This window comes from Girardinichthys multiradiatus, chromosome 4 (assembly GCF_021462225.1).
Source record: "Girardinichthys multiradiatus isolate DD_20200921_A chromosome 4, DD_fGirMul_XY1, whole genome shotgun sequence".
In the NCBI taxonomy this organism is placed as follows: domain Eukaryota; kingdom Metazoa; phylum Chordata; class Actinopteri; order Cyprinodontiformes; family Goodeidae; genus Girardinichthys; species Girardinichthys multiradiatus.
The window spans coordinates 23,019,092-23,034,379 of record NC_061797.1 but is presented as its reverse complement, the minus strand read 5'-3'; the positions used below and the strand labels follow the sequence as shown (position 1 = coordinate 23,034,379).

At 39.2% G+C, this 15,288-nt stretch overlaps 1 protein-coding gene across 1 annotated transcript in view; it reads left to right on the top strand.

Moving 5' to 3' along the window:
- The first annotated feature begins 12,800 nt into the window (after nt 1–12,800).
- The window catches only part of LOC124867545 (ephrin type-A receptor 6-like), a 75,638-nt gene continuing 73,150 nt past the window's right edge, over nt 12,801–15,288 (top strand). The window contains exon 1 of the mRNA XM_047364037.1: nt 12,801–13,543. Coding sequence (XP_047219993.1) covers nt 13,465–13,543 — 79 coding nt within the window. The 5' untranslated portion in view covers nt 12,801–13,464. The remainder of the gene's footprint in view (nt 13,544–15,288) is intronic.

Sequence of the window (15,288 nt, the reverse complement as noted above, 5' to 3'; positions counted from 1 at the left end):
GGAAGTCCTGGCCAGGTGGAGGAGGTTTAGCCAGAGGGCAAAGCGAGCTGGAAAGCACTGGTTTTAACTGAGAGACATGGAAAGTGGGATGTATGCGAAAAGTGTGAGGAAGACTGCGTCTGACTGTGATGGGACTGATCACAGATTCGATTTCATAAGGTCCAATGAATTTAGTTTTCCAATCATTGACTTAAAGGGTATGTCGCGAGAAGACAACCAGACCTTTTGACCTGGTTGACACTTGGGAGCCGGTGTGCGTCTTCTCTCAGCGAACCGGTTGTTTTGACTGGCAGTTCTCTGTAAGGCTCTGATTGTGGCATTCCAAACCTGTTTAACACGACGAATGTGGTGGCTCACAGAAGTAACAGCTATATATTTTTTTGTCAGCAGGGAATAATGGAGGCTGGTAGCCCAGAGAGATTTCAAAGGGGGAGAAACCAGTTGCAGTGGAGACATGAGAATTATGAAAATACTCCACCCATGGTAGATAAAACACTCCAATCAAAGGGATTGGATGATGTCAAACATCTGAGAGTGGCTTCTAGTTCCTGGTTCATTCTTTCAGTCTGTCCATTAGTTTGTGGATGGTAACCCGAGGTAAGAGATACTTTGGCTTCAAGAGCTGTACAAAACTGTTTCCATACCTTGGAAATTAACTGGGGACCACGGTCAGAGAGGATGTCCTGGGGAATTCCATGTAGTCGGAAGACGTATTTAATGAGTAGTTGAGCCGTTTGGAAAGCAGACGGGAGTTTTCTGAGGGGAATTAGATGGCATGCTTTTGAAAAATGGTCAACAATAGTTAGGATGGAGGTCATACCTTTAGATTCAGGACGGCCGGTGACGAAGTCGAGAGCGATGTGGGACCAGCGGCATCCTGGAACATTAAGAGGGTGGAGCAGACCTGCTGGTGGTTGATTAGTTGATTTATTTCTGGCACAAACAGAACATGCTTTCATGTATTCTCTGACGTCCCTATGCATGGTGGGCCACCAAAACTGCCTTGATATGAGGGCTACAGTTCGACTGGTACCTGGGTGGGCGGAAAACTTGGCGGAATGAAACCAGTGGATTAGACGTGCTCGGATGGTGGATGGAACAAAGGTCTGGTTGGGTGGTCCAGTTTTGGGATCAGGTTCTTTTAATTGAGCTTGATTCACAATACTCTCTATTTCCCAAGTAAGGGCTCCTACTGTGCAGCTGGGAGGCAGTATGGATCCTGGCAGATTGAATGTATGACAAGTTTTTGTGATCTGTCCATACCAATACAGGATGCTCGGTTCCCTCCAGCCAATGTCGCCACTCCTCCAAGGCCATTTCTGTGGCAGCAGTTCTCTGTCTCCCACATCGTAGTTTCGCTCAGCACTGGACAATCTGCGGGGAAAAAATTACAAGGATGAATCTTGTCATCTTTGTTGGATCTCTGTGACAATACTGCCCCAACTCCAGTATCAGAAGCATCCACCTCAAGGATGAATTGTTTGGTTGGATTAGGATGAATCAAAATGGGTGCTTGAGAGAACTTCTCCTTTAAGGAGGAGAAAGCTTACTTGGCTTCAGGAGTCCACCAGAACTGAACCTTTGTTGAAGTTAATGCATTTAAGGGCGCTGCTGTTTGACTGTAACTTCTGATAAACCGCCTGTAAAAGTTAGCAAAACCCAAAAAACATTGTAGCTGCTTACGGGAGTCGGGAACTGGTCAATCCAAAACTGCCTTGACTTTATCCGGGTCTGAGCGAACCTGTCCACCCTCGAGGATAAATCCTAGAAATGTGACAGTGTTGGTGAAACTCACATTTCTCTGCTTTTACAAATAGTTGATTCTCCAGGAGACGCTGAAGAACCAAACGGACATGATGACGGTGTTCTGTGAGGTTCTTGGAATAGATGAGAATGTCATCAAGGTATACAAACACAAATATGTTAAAAAGAAATCACGCAGAATGTCACTGACTAATGCTTGAAACACCGCTGGGGCATTGCTGAGGCCGAAAGGCATTACCAAATATTCAAAATGGCCCAGGGGCGTCTTGAGGCGGTCTTCCATTCGTCCCCTTGATGGATTCGGACACGATGGTAAGCGTTGCGTAGATCCAATTTTGTGAAGATGGTCCTGGACAGGTTCAAAAGCAGATGATAACAGAGGAAGAAGATATTTATTTTTGATTGTAATTTGATTCAAACCTCTGTAATCGATACAGGGACGTAATGTTCCATCTTTTTTCCCCACAAAGAAAAAACCAGCACCTAAAGGGGATGAGGACAGGCGGATGATTCCAGCTACCAAGGATTCAGAAATATTTTTCTCCATAGTCTGTCGTTCTGATTGGGAAATGTTATACAGTCTGCTTGGGGGCAACGGACCTCCAGGAAGAAGATCAATTGCGCAGTCATACAGATGATGAGGTGGAAGAGACAGAGCTAGGGATTTGCTAAACACACTTTTTAGATCATGGTATTCTTCTGGAATCCGAGTTAGATCAGGGGGTTCAGCTTCTTCTGAATCCTCAGGAGGCGGCTTAGGAGAGACTGCAGACTATAAACATGAAGAGAGGCATTTAGTGGACCAGGAATTAATGCATAATTCAGACCAGTTGAGATGTGGATTGTGAATTTGGAGCCAGGGAAACCTAAAACTAAAGGATTGTTGCGGACAGGAAAAACAAAAAACAAAATGTGTTCTCTGTAGTTACCTGAGAGTACTAGCTCCAAATTCTTGGTACGATAGGTTATGCAGTGAAGCGTCCTTCCATCCAGAACCTGGACTTGAAGTGGGGTTTGAAGAATTTTCACCTCAATCTGTGCTTGCTCAACCAGGGACTGATCAATTACATTTTGTTCACACCCCGAGTCAATTAGAGCAGACAATTTCATAGTCTTTTGGTTCCAGAACAGGGTAGCAGGTAATGTGAATCTAGGGGCAAAAACTTTAGGTGATTGGTCAACCAGCTTCCCCTCTACAGCCGACGGATGCTATCCTTTGGCCGAAGGGGACAGAGAGTGATGAAATGATTAGATGAACAACAGTAAATACACAGATTGGACTCTCTGTGTCACTGTTGCTCTTTGGGGGTGAGTCTGGTGTGTCCCAGTTGCATGGGTTCTGATTCAGAACGACTAGTAGGTAGTGATTGGGAGTGATGAGGTGGAGGCTCAGAACCTACTTGTGGTTTCACGACTACTCTCTCTGATCGGGTCCTCCTTCTATCCCTCATCCGGTTGTCTATTCGGGTTGCCAATGTAATAAATTCATTCAGTTCCTTGGGTTCATCTAATGAAGCTAATTCATCCTTTAAAGCTTCATCTAGAGACTGGAAAAATGTTGCTTTAAGAGCGTTGGAATCCCAGCCAGAAGCTGCCATGGTTCGAAACTCAATGGAGAATTCAGTTAAAGGTTTATTTTGCCGTTTCAGCGCCCACATGCGGCGAGAAATATTGGTCGGGTCAGAGTCGGTTGCAAAAGTAAACTCCTGGATAAATTTCTCAAAAGAGCAGCTGAACTGATTGCAATCTGGAAACCTGGCCTCTGCCCAGCAGAGTACTTTTCCTGTTAACAACCCTAAAATGTATGATCATCGTCATGAGGAAATGACTGTGGTGACCGGTTGAAAACTAGGGAACAGTGAAGCAAAAAGACAACTATCCACCACTCCAGAAAATTTCTCGGGGTTAGGGGGAGTTATGTCTCGTCCCAGAGGAAGTTGCTGAGACACAGGAGATCCTACAGCGCCCTCTGGGGTGGTGGAGGCCTTGGGAAGTAGAGTGTGCTGTAACAGAGACGTCACCTGATCAAGCTGTTGGTTTGTTTGTCTTTGCTGCTCGAACAATGCCCGGAGAGTGGAATCATGGGACTGGATCTGGATGCTGCGTTCAGAAAGTGTCCTCCTGAGAGTCTCTGCTGGGTCAGTTTGGCCTGAGTGTTCTGTCATCGTTTTATTAACAAATTTGACCCACATGCAGAGAACATTCAGGAGACAGAGGAAAAGTTAATGAATTTATTTACAGAAGGTGAATGTGGACTGGGGACTGGAACTGGATACACCTACTGTATGGAGAGAAGGTTGGGTGAGTTGATGGAGAACAAAAACAGACTTTCTTAAGAAGGCATCTTCAGGCATACTGAGTGATGTTGATGATCTTGTAAGGAGGGGGTCGGAGCTGGGACAGAAGATGACCACAGAGTTGCCTGAATTGATTTTCCTCTTGATCCTTCACTCAGTGTGCAGCAGTGAGGTTTCTCTGAAGGCAGCTCACTTACTGAGGTGGTGAGCTCCAGATGCCGGGCTTGGAGGTGAGCAAACGTTGGAGGGTCGACAGGGTTCGCTTGAGCTTGAAGCCAGGAGGTAGGAGAGCTAGTAGCAGCCAGCTGGAATGGAATCCAAAACTTTCCTTGAAATCTTGAAGCTTGGGAAGCAGTTCAAACGAGGACTCAGTTGAACCAGAACAGATCTGCAGCGGAGCCTAGAGAGGAACACAGAAACGACGAGGGTTACTATAGTTTTCTGAATCACTGAAAAACCTATAGCTGGATGGCCAGTATTTGTTACCACATTAGGCAAACACTCATGCGTAGAAGTGCTGGCTGTCTGCTGTCATATACTTCTCCAATTTGATGAAGATTGCGAACACCTGTCTCCCTCTCACCTCTGGAGCTCAGGCGGCATCTAGTGGTAAGGTAGTGTAAATAGCAGGCAAAAACAAACAGAAAATCCCAGACCCCGACATCTAGACTTAAACAGAACAATGGATAAAAAAGGGAAAAGGTGCAAGATACCTACTGTTAAGTATGGTGGAGGATCTGTTATGCTGTGGGCCTGATTATTTTTAGAAGGCACTAAAAACCTTAACAGAGGGCCTTTGATCATGAACTCTTTGAAATACTAGGGGAATTTAAATAAAAATCTGGTGCCATCTAGCACCAAAATGAAAATGCGTTGTCATTGGGTCATTCGGTTGGATCTAAAATATCACATCAAATGGCTCAGCCTCTTTCTATTATCATAATAACCCCACAGCTAAAAACTACAGAAAACCTGGGGGTTGACCTGGAGACAAGAGAAAATAAGAGAGAACCAAGGAGTCCCTCTGTCTGTATGCTCCAACCTTTTGAAACTTTGTATTAGAAGTGCTTTCATATTGGCAAAAGGGAGTTGTACAAATATTTACAGGAGATATTACCAATAGGTATGACACCAATCATTATTTTGAAAATAAATGCATGTACTCCTGCCCACTTCTATACTTTCCATTAAATACATGTAATCAGATTAAAAATGAACTATAAAATCTTATTGAGGGTTGCTCATTGCACACAAACACGTATTTCTGAAAAAATGGCAACGTTGCACTAACATTGAGATGTTTTACTAAAGATACGCAGAAACTTCTAAGACTATATTTAAGACCAAATATCTTTCTTGCTCTTAGATAATATCAGTGCCTGAGCCTATCCCAAAGGTCCAACCCCCAAAACACAGAATATCTTTACATGAAAATGAAATCAAAGAAATCTGGGGTATGAGGTGAAAAAAATATGGATCTCAAACTGGAATAAATAATTTCTAATTAAATTTCAGTTTTGCAGTTCAGCTGGAACCCTACATACGACTTGTTCTGTGGAGTGGCAGAAAACAAAGAAACCTGCCGGAAACAATTTTTTGACGTTAAGTTTTGTGAAGTGGTTTCTTACTGGGACTCAGCTATGTATCTCTGAATGAGGCATCGACAGACAACAGCACAGACTCGAGATTTGAGCAACACAGTTGTGAGACATTGAGGTAAGACTTTTCATTGAAATTTTTTTTTTAACCTTATATAGCAATAATAATCCTTCCAGTGTTTGTAACTTAATTGTAATTTGAATAGTTGTTCTCATAATTAAATGCTGAGAGAAGGCAATAATCTATTTTTTCTGAATGTGTGGGTTTGAAATTACAGAAGACCCTGTGAATTACACCTCCAAGATGAGCACTTCACAAGTTTCATGTTATTTTTCTGTTCTGAAACCCACTCTTCCTCAAAAGAAAATGTATTTACTTACTGTTATTACACTGGACTTAATTATAAAGAAATTTGGTGAAAAATTCTAACTTTGTACTGATTCAGTGAACTCTTTTTCAAGTACCTAAATTGTTTAAAATATTTATGATTATTATCCTATTATGTCATATAGACTGAGTGTCTTCAATAAACAGCCATTTTAGATCGAGGCACTCCAATCTAAGTGCTTTCAACACCACTTGCACTTTTGTGTCAGTAAAGTAAAAGGGATTTACTAATCAAGGCCAATCAGTAAAAAAAAACATTTCTTATAAATGATGACAGATGAGGATACAAACATCTCCTTCCCTATCTGTTTTGAAATATCTTGCTGTCTGTCCTCCACTAAGCACTCCTCCTCCTTCCAGCTCCACTTCTTCCCGTGTCCTCACTCTTCTGCATGACCAGTTCCATGTCAGCCCTTAATTGTGTTTTGATGTTCTTCCAGACCTGCAATTGAGCTCCATTCTTGGCAGCCAAAACAGAGCCGACATTTGTTAATGTAAAGAGACCGTGAGAAGATTCCTAATCTATCTATCTATCTATCTATCTATCTATCTATCTATCTATCTATCTATCTATCTATCTATCTATCTATCTATCTATCTATCTATCTATCTATCTATCTATCTATCTATCTATCTATCTATCTATCTATCTATCTATCTATCTATCTATCTATCTATCTATCTATCTATCTATCTATCTATCTATCTATCTATCTATCTATCTATCTATCCTATCTATCTATCTATCTATCTATCTATCTATCATCTATCTATCTATCTATCTATCTATCTATCTATCTATCTATCTATCTATCTATCTATCTATCTATCTATCTATCTATCTATCTATCTATCTATCTATCTATCTATCTATCTATCTATCTATCTATCTATCTATCTATCTATCTATCTATCTATCTATCTATCTATCTATCTATCTATCTATCTATCTATCTATCTATCTATCTATCTATCTATCTATCTATCTATCTATCTATCTATCTATCTATCTATCTATCTATCTATCTATCTATCTATCTATCTATCTATCTATCTATCTATCTATCTATCTATCTATCTATCTATCTATCTATCTATCTATCTATCTATCTATCTATCTATCTATCTATCTATCTATCTATCATCTATCTATCTATCTATCTATCTATCTATCTATCTATCTATCTATCTATCTATCTATCTATCTATCTATCTATCTATCTATCTATCTATCTATCTATCTATCTATCTATCTATCTATCTATCATCTATCTATCTATCTATCTATCTATCTATCTATCTATCTATCTATCTATCTATCTATCTATCTATCTATCTATCTATCTATCTATCTATCTATCTATCTATCTATCTATCTATCTATCTATCTATCTATCTATCTATCTATCTATCTATCTATCTATCTATCTATCTATCTATCTATCTATCTATCTATCTATCTATCTATCATCTATCTATCTATCTATCTATCTATCTATCTATCTATCTATCTATCTATCTATCTATCTATCTATCTATCTATCTATCTATCTATCTATCTGAGGAGACTCTTTAGATATGTGCAATCAGGCAGTAACATCAATGTAGGCTACAATGAAAGACCTCCCTCACCCTTTGGCGCCCGTGTCACATGTAATCACTGTGACTTATAAGACAAACACACACACACACACACACACACACACACACACACACACTGTTAGACTTTTGTAACGCTCAACTAAGCTCAGCTCAGGGAGTAAATATTTGTGCAGTGCAAGCTCTAGACGTTGGAAGGTTCCTCACCTCAGCAGTGTGCCACCATGTCATGAAATATTCAGAGAGGAGAGAGGGAAAGGGAAGAGAGGAGAAGAGAAGAGAATGAGAGGAGGAGGAGAGAGGTCACACATAACAGGACAAGACGGATGCTGTGGATAAGTTAGTGACTGGGTGGCTCTGTTAAAACAACAGAAGATGTAATGGGAAGGACTGGGCTGTTTGTGTTGAGAAGGGGAAGAAAAACAGAGATGCTGTTGAGGAAGTTAGAAGGATGCACCGCAGGGCTGGCAGCTAATGAGATACAGGAAGGAAAGATGCTATAGAGTGTGACAGGATGAATAAATGATTAAAAAAGAAGATAAGGCAAATGTGGATGGCAAACAAAGATTTGGACTGACAAGGCAAACTACAGTAGAAACAATTAGGCGTATTTGTCTGACAAATACTGTGTTCTCCCACAGCAATTTGAGTAAATTGACTGCAGGAAGTGATGCTCCAAAGCTCTTAATAGTCCCAGTCAGTCTGCAAGTGGAGAGTGATAATCCTTGTCCATGGCTTAATGATGGTTTATTCTTTCACAGGTTATACAGTCCTGTGATAAAGAAAGATCACACAAAGCTAAAGCTGATATATTATGTGTCCGCTGCAGCTACTTTCTGATACCTGCAACTGCAAACAAGCCAAGTAAATTTCACAGTATTCTGCCTCATCATGTCATGTTTTAATTTCTGTGAAATGGTCATGTTTTAACTAAGGATTCACAGCTATAAACAGCAAAGGCAACTAGTTGCTATTTAGGTCCAGATTTAAAATATTTTGGAAACGTTTTGATTTTTGAATAACTGATTGATTGATTAATTTTTCATAATTTGGAGACAAGTTTAGAAATTTGTGGATCATTTTGATATCATTACATGATCATCTGACACACACACACAAGTACTTTTTGAAGTGATTGGCTTGGATTGAAGAGAAGATGTTGGCAGGAGTTACAAAACCATTATTAGTAGGATTAACATCCTTCAAAGCTCTAGCTAACTTTCCCTCATAAGATTCCCTATGCAGTAATCAATAGCTTTGACATTACTTAATCATGTCCTTTCCAGGATGATTTACACCTAAAGCTACACATTATTCAATTCAGTCTCTATTACATTTTAAAAACACCTGCAGTGCAGCCAATAGCAAGATGTTAATCATTTACATTTAATTTTACCTTTAATCTTTCTGCGAGCACTTTTGTCAAATGTGACATATTGTAAGAAAATGGTTTCTGTTGAGCCTTTGCTTTATGATAAACGATTATGTGCTATTTTTAAAAGAAGAAAAAAGTTAACAAAAAACTTAAGAGTGTTACTAACACAGAAAGAAGAGTCAAATATAATAAAAGAACAAAGTCTACAGCCACGGTGAAAAGTACATCTTCTCTCAATTTTAGGATTTCATCATGTAAGTTATGTGATCTTTACCATGTGCTAAAACAAACCTTACTTCAAGTGAATAAAACCACACACCAATAATTATAAATATTTATTTAACAAAAATCACTGATTAAGTTTAAGAAAACATATTTGCACAAAATGGATGCTTCTTTTAACCATCACTTCAGTTCTCTATTTGTTCCCACAAAATGCAGATGAAGGTGTTGCTTGTATAAAGACAGTAAACAGGGAAAATCCACTTTTGTAAGTATCATCTCAAATGTTCCATAGCTCTATTTCTCTGCTACAGTTTGCAAGCGAAGATCTGGGTGGACTTTGTTGCTGGAGCAAACATTCCTTGGGTGCATGAAGAAGAGGGCATGCAGCCAACACTCAACATAAGCTTTCAGTTTGGATGTTTACGGCATGGCTTCTGTTTTTATACCTAAGTTTAAGGTAAAAGGTTAAGTAAGGGTATGTTTAGAGTAGAAGCAACCATTTATTAATAATGAGTCCCCCCAAAGATCGGAGTTTGTGTAATGGTGTGACTGAACAGAGTGGCCTGAAGATTGAATTCTGTCTAAAAAGGAAAACAGTTCTAGTCTTTTCTAAAAAAAATGTATTTCTCTGAGTTTTGAAGAAACAATTCATTTCCTTAGACAATAAAAAAGCCTGGTTAGGTTTAAAGTTTAAAGAAAAATAATAACATTCTCTCTAACATCCATGTGTGGATGTAACTGTGCATAACAACTGCAGGGAACATGAGAGAAACCTAGAACCAGTTATACTGTTTATACATGTTCTGTCTGTATGATAATGTGACATAGAAATGCAAGTTGCAACCAATTACATGTTCCGAATTCAGTGTTCTCTCTCCACTGTAGGCTATCCAAGAATCAAGTAAAAACTTAAGGTAAAGCCAGCTTTTGGTCAGTTACGTCTAAGATTAAACAGTATAATTCCGTTTCACAGACTGAGCATTGGGGTTTATTATATTTGCATCGAGTGAAAGTTTTATTTGAAGAAAAGGTTGGATGTAGATATGGGACGTTTAAAAATATCCCCGAAAACCTAAAGCAGGAATCTTTAATTTAGTAAACTGACTCAAATATTTGCAAGTGGAGCACTTCCAGTTGCAATCATGAACCACTACTGTGATAGTATTCATCTATTACATACTCATGCTTCTAGAAACATTTATGAATCTTGTGTAAATAAAGATTTTCTTTCTATTCCAGTGAGGATAAAATGAAACTTACAGAGGCAAAATATTTTGAAGGTCAGTGTAACTGTCCTTGGTGCTGAACATATTCTGCTACCACTGAGTCACACTGAGAGAAGAGATGGGTTTATTTTATCTGAAAAACTTCAGTAACCTGTGTACAGAACGGTACAAAATAGGGTTGCATATTAGGAAAGCATCTAATTGTGCTTATAATTTCAGTCTTGAGATTATTGGCCATCCTTGGGCTGCTGCCCTCCTACATCTGTGATTTAATTACACAGAGAAGTGTTGATTCTTACTCTTTGTGTTCAAATTAGTTGTTGCTCTCTGTTCCATATCCCCGCACAGAACTGGAAAAAAGGGCTTTTGTTTACTTGGCTCCATCTACATGGAACATGTCGCAAAAAGGCTGGAAATTAACTGAACTTATTTCATTGAGCACTTTCAAGTTCAGACTGAAAGCAAAGAGGTGACCTCTTTGAATTGTGACTGGTTTTCTTCATGTGTATGGTATTTTAATTGTGTAATGTTTTTGGAATAGCTGTGTAACCTTTGCTGCCTCTTGCCCATGACTCCCTTGAAAAAAGAGGTTCTTAATTCCAATGGAACATTCCTGGTAAAATAAATAAAATAAAAGTGTTAAGCAACAGGCATTCAAAAGTTTGGATGGGAATCATGTTTGTGCCCTAACAGCCACACGCCACAAAGATGCCTCCAGGAAATGAACTACAACTCATGTTCTGGAACAACACATCCCTTGTCCCTCCTAAAACACTCCTAAAAAATGTCTTATCTGAGATGAGGAAAAATGATTGAACTGTTGTTCAGTGGTCCACTGTCATCGTTTCAAATGAAAGTAGGCTTTTCATTTTTTTTTTTTTTTTTTTTAAATCCAGGTCCCGGAGTCTTGAGGAATTGGAGTGGAGAGGCAGAAAGTTGTTGCTTGAGATCCAGTGTGACGTTTTTACCATAACTGATTTGGGAAGCCATGCTGAATTTAGTCCACTGTGTTTTCTGAAGCCCAGAGTCAGGGAAAATATATTATTCTATTTCTAATGAGTCTATACTATATATGTACCTCTTTAACTGAAATACTGAAATAAAATTACTGAATAATATTCTATTTTTTAGATGAACTTATAGATGGCAGCGAAAATCTGTCCATGTGGCCAAATATGTTATTGGAAAACAGAGTTTAAATAAAATATTTTGGCCTAATAAATATTCCATCCAAGGAGTATTTTGCCATTGTAATATTGGTCACACTGCAATTGTGACAATGACTGTAATTCAATATATTGTACAGTTGGATTGAAAGAGTTTTATCTACAATCAACAGACTGCAGCTAAAAGCTACAATCTTATAAAACACAAAATGGTGACAACTATTTTTGAGTTTTATATTGTCACTTTTTAAATAAAGTCTAGGGTCAAGTTCAAACAGAGACATTATCTCTACAGTTTGTTAAGAGTTTATTTTGATAATAATTAGTATTGGTTTGTGGTAAAATGAATTCATCTAAAAATGGCCAAACTGTCAACAACCAAAGTTAAAGGTCAATGCAAAGCCTGATACAAACCAAGAAATCAATTTAATTTCTCTTCTTATGTCTTTGACCTTTATTTAACCAGGAATCCAGCTGAGATTCAACATTTCTTTCTCTTTTCAAATAAACCTCTTGCCAAGATTGCTATCTTAGCAGCTTGACTTCAACAATAACACGTTTCCCTTAGTTCCGGACAGAATAGAAAACCTTGCCAAGTGTGTGTTACGTTTATTTTCTCTGTTGGATTCTTTCTGGTTGAGCTTTTCCCAACTTCAGGACAAACAGCAATTTCACCCTCGCTCAGCCAAACAGACAGAGTGACTAATGTGAACCTCCAGTCCAGGAAGCACCTTATCAGCTGAGCTCTTACTTTGGAGTCCAAAGGTCACTATATCTCCTCCCTGACTGGGGATCTCAGATGACTTTTATAAAGAGTCACCTCCGCTATTGTGAAGCTTACAGGTAATCAGTAAAGAGTGGTTGAAGTGAAGATAAAAGGAAATAGCCCTTGTTTCGAATAATCCTTAAACAAACACACATAAAAAACATTGACTTTGTTTTCCCAATGTTCTGTGTGCACCCTGAACCCACCATTGAATTAGTGACAAACCATCTGCCTTGTCTGCCTCCCTTCCTCCATACCACCACAAATAGAAAGTGCCCCAGACACATTACCATCCCTACAACATAATTCAATGCAGGTAAAACCTAGAGCACAGGCTTGAAGTGGCAGTGTAATAACGGCTTCATGTTTCCCCCCTCATCTCTGCAGCCCCTGTACCCTGCTGGAATCAATAACCCAGCAGACTTTCCGTCTGATGGAAACAACGCGTTTTCAAAGACGAATAAGTGAGAAATGATTCGAAATATCGCTAAGGACTTGACTTGGCTCCAGAATCCCTGGTTGTGGAATGGAGAAAAAAACCAGTTGTTAGCCTGCGCAAGAGCATTTCACCCATCCTGAGAAGAGAGAGAGGGAGATGCAAACGTTGATACAGAGGCATAGCAAGGGATGCACTGGCCGAAAGTGAGGCGTAAAGTCCGGATTTTTTCCTCCATGTCTTCCACTTTATAACATATTTCGAAAACAAAAAAAACAAAAAAATTACTAAAGTGACTTTTTTATTGCCTTAGTTGACATCAACCCGTGCGTGTTTTAAGGCTTAAACGACTCTCTATTGTTAACTTAATGCAACTCAAGTCATCACTTTTTGCGCTTAATTTATTTTCTCTTCGGGTCGTTTAAGTCATCTGTCTGCCTGCATCCTGTCAGGGGAATCCGGGATGCACGACTGAAGAAGACATCTCCGGTGGATTCAGCAGTGACTTACCGACCCTGGATATTGGAAAGATATTTTCACCCTCTTTTATGAAACCCCGTCAACTTTGCATTCCGTGGATCTATTCGGGAGGCTGTTGAAAGCGCGCTTGTATCTGACTCAACGATGTGCTCCGCTGGGAAATACTGCGTGTTTCTGCTCTTGCTTAAAAGTGTCCTGTCGGACTCGGGAACCTCTAACCAAGGTGAGTGCTACCGTGCAACCACTACGCACTGAGAACAAGGCTCCGAGAGCCAGATCTGACCATTTAAAGTAGTTAAAGACGTCTGAACTATGCAAAAACATGTCAGATGAGAAGTAGACTACAGTTTGTTGATCAAGCTGTTCACGCATAGGGAATTTGACTTGTGTCAACATATTTGGACCATGGTGAAAGATGTGAGTCTTGTTCTTAATAAATACATCGTTTGTCAGTTTTTTTTACACAAATCGTAAGCTTCCTCAGTCAATTAAAATTCTTTTTAACAATTGCTGCCTTTAAAGAGAGTAGAATACACAAATTTGATCATTAATGTAAAATTACTAATAGATTATTAGACGAATTATGGAAGCAAATCAGATGTTGTCCTTCACCTCCACAGTCTGAGAGCTGTAAACATCACCACAGCAATAGGGACCACCCTCTGTCATGCTCTTGTCAGATGGTGCTAAGGAGCATCCGTCTTCCTTCTGAAGAGTTCATATGGTGTACAAAAATCTCACAGGTTTCTCCCAGTCTGACGAGGATTGCTCATGCATAGACAAACCATGTGCCTTTTTTTTAATTATGTTTGCCTACTTTTGACAAAATTCACTAAAGCAATCTCAAACTCTCCATACCTCCCCTGCTGTCACATGGATATAGTTTGTGCAGATGCATATTCATGAGAAAGACATAATAATGTTATCTTTCCTCAGCTGCACTGTGTCACACGGGCAAAAAGTTCCCGTAATGTAATCTGTTCTCGACATCTTCCACTTTGCAGATTTGCAAGGGTGGGTTTAACATTCCTCCTCTGAATGTTTAATGTTTAGGACACACATTTTCAAAGACGACAGGATCCTCCTCACTACAGCCAAATGTCAAAGTCTCCTTTTCTTCGTTTTTTGGTGTGTGTGTATGAGTCTGTGTGTGTGTGTGTATGTGCTTTCCCTCCAGGACGCCTGTCTGCCTGTGATGGTGACAGGTTGGAAGAAGAGCGGGTACACTCAGGGGAAACCTGAGGAAAAAAATGACAACGTGAGATGTTTAAAACAAAGTGAGAAAGGGCCAATACGTGGCACTTTTTTGTAATGAATGTTACTTCTTTCTCATGCTTCGAGGAATTGAGGGGAGGGGATATTTTGTCTTTATATAACAGGTTATTTATGGATAGTTTAGATTTTTGAGGTCAAAACAATTTTTTTGCCTATATAAATAAATACTGAAACTGAAACTGTCTTTGTAACAGTAGTATAGTTCAAGGTCAAGATGGGCTATTTGGAAATACACTCATTCCTGGAGCTTTTATTATTATGTAAAAACAGTATAATTAGGTCACACATCCCTTCGCTTCTGCATGTTCGAAATGTTAAGGTTTAAAAATGTGCTCTAAAGCGGGATATTCTATTCTGAGATTTTACTAAATAAGTGGCTGTAACGGTATAGCACAGAAAAGCAGTTTTATAGTTATGTAACAAATCCATTAAGCATTTATGTACTGGTCTGCACAAGTCACCTACCTGTTCTAAGGGCTTATCACCATGTTTTTACATCATTCTGCAAATGGACTCCTAAAACGCATTTTTTCAGAGGCAATGGTTTTGAGTGTCTTTGTGTTTAAATGATGTTGTCCAAAAGCCTAAGGTACTGGCTTTAAATATTGGTAGACCTCTTGTTACTCATAAATATTGACCTGTTGTTCATTTTCTCTCTACAGCACTGCACACATTTCTGTTATGGAAGTGGTG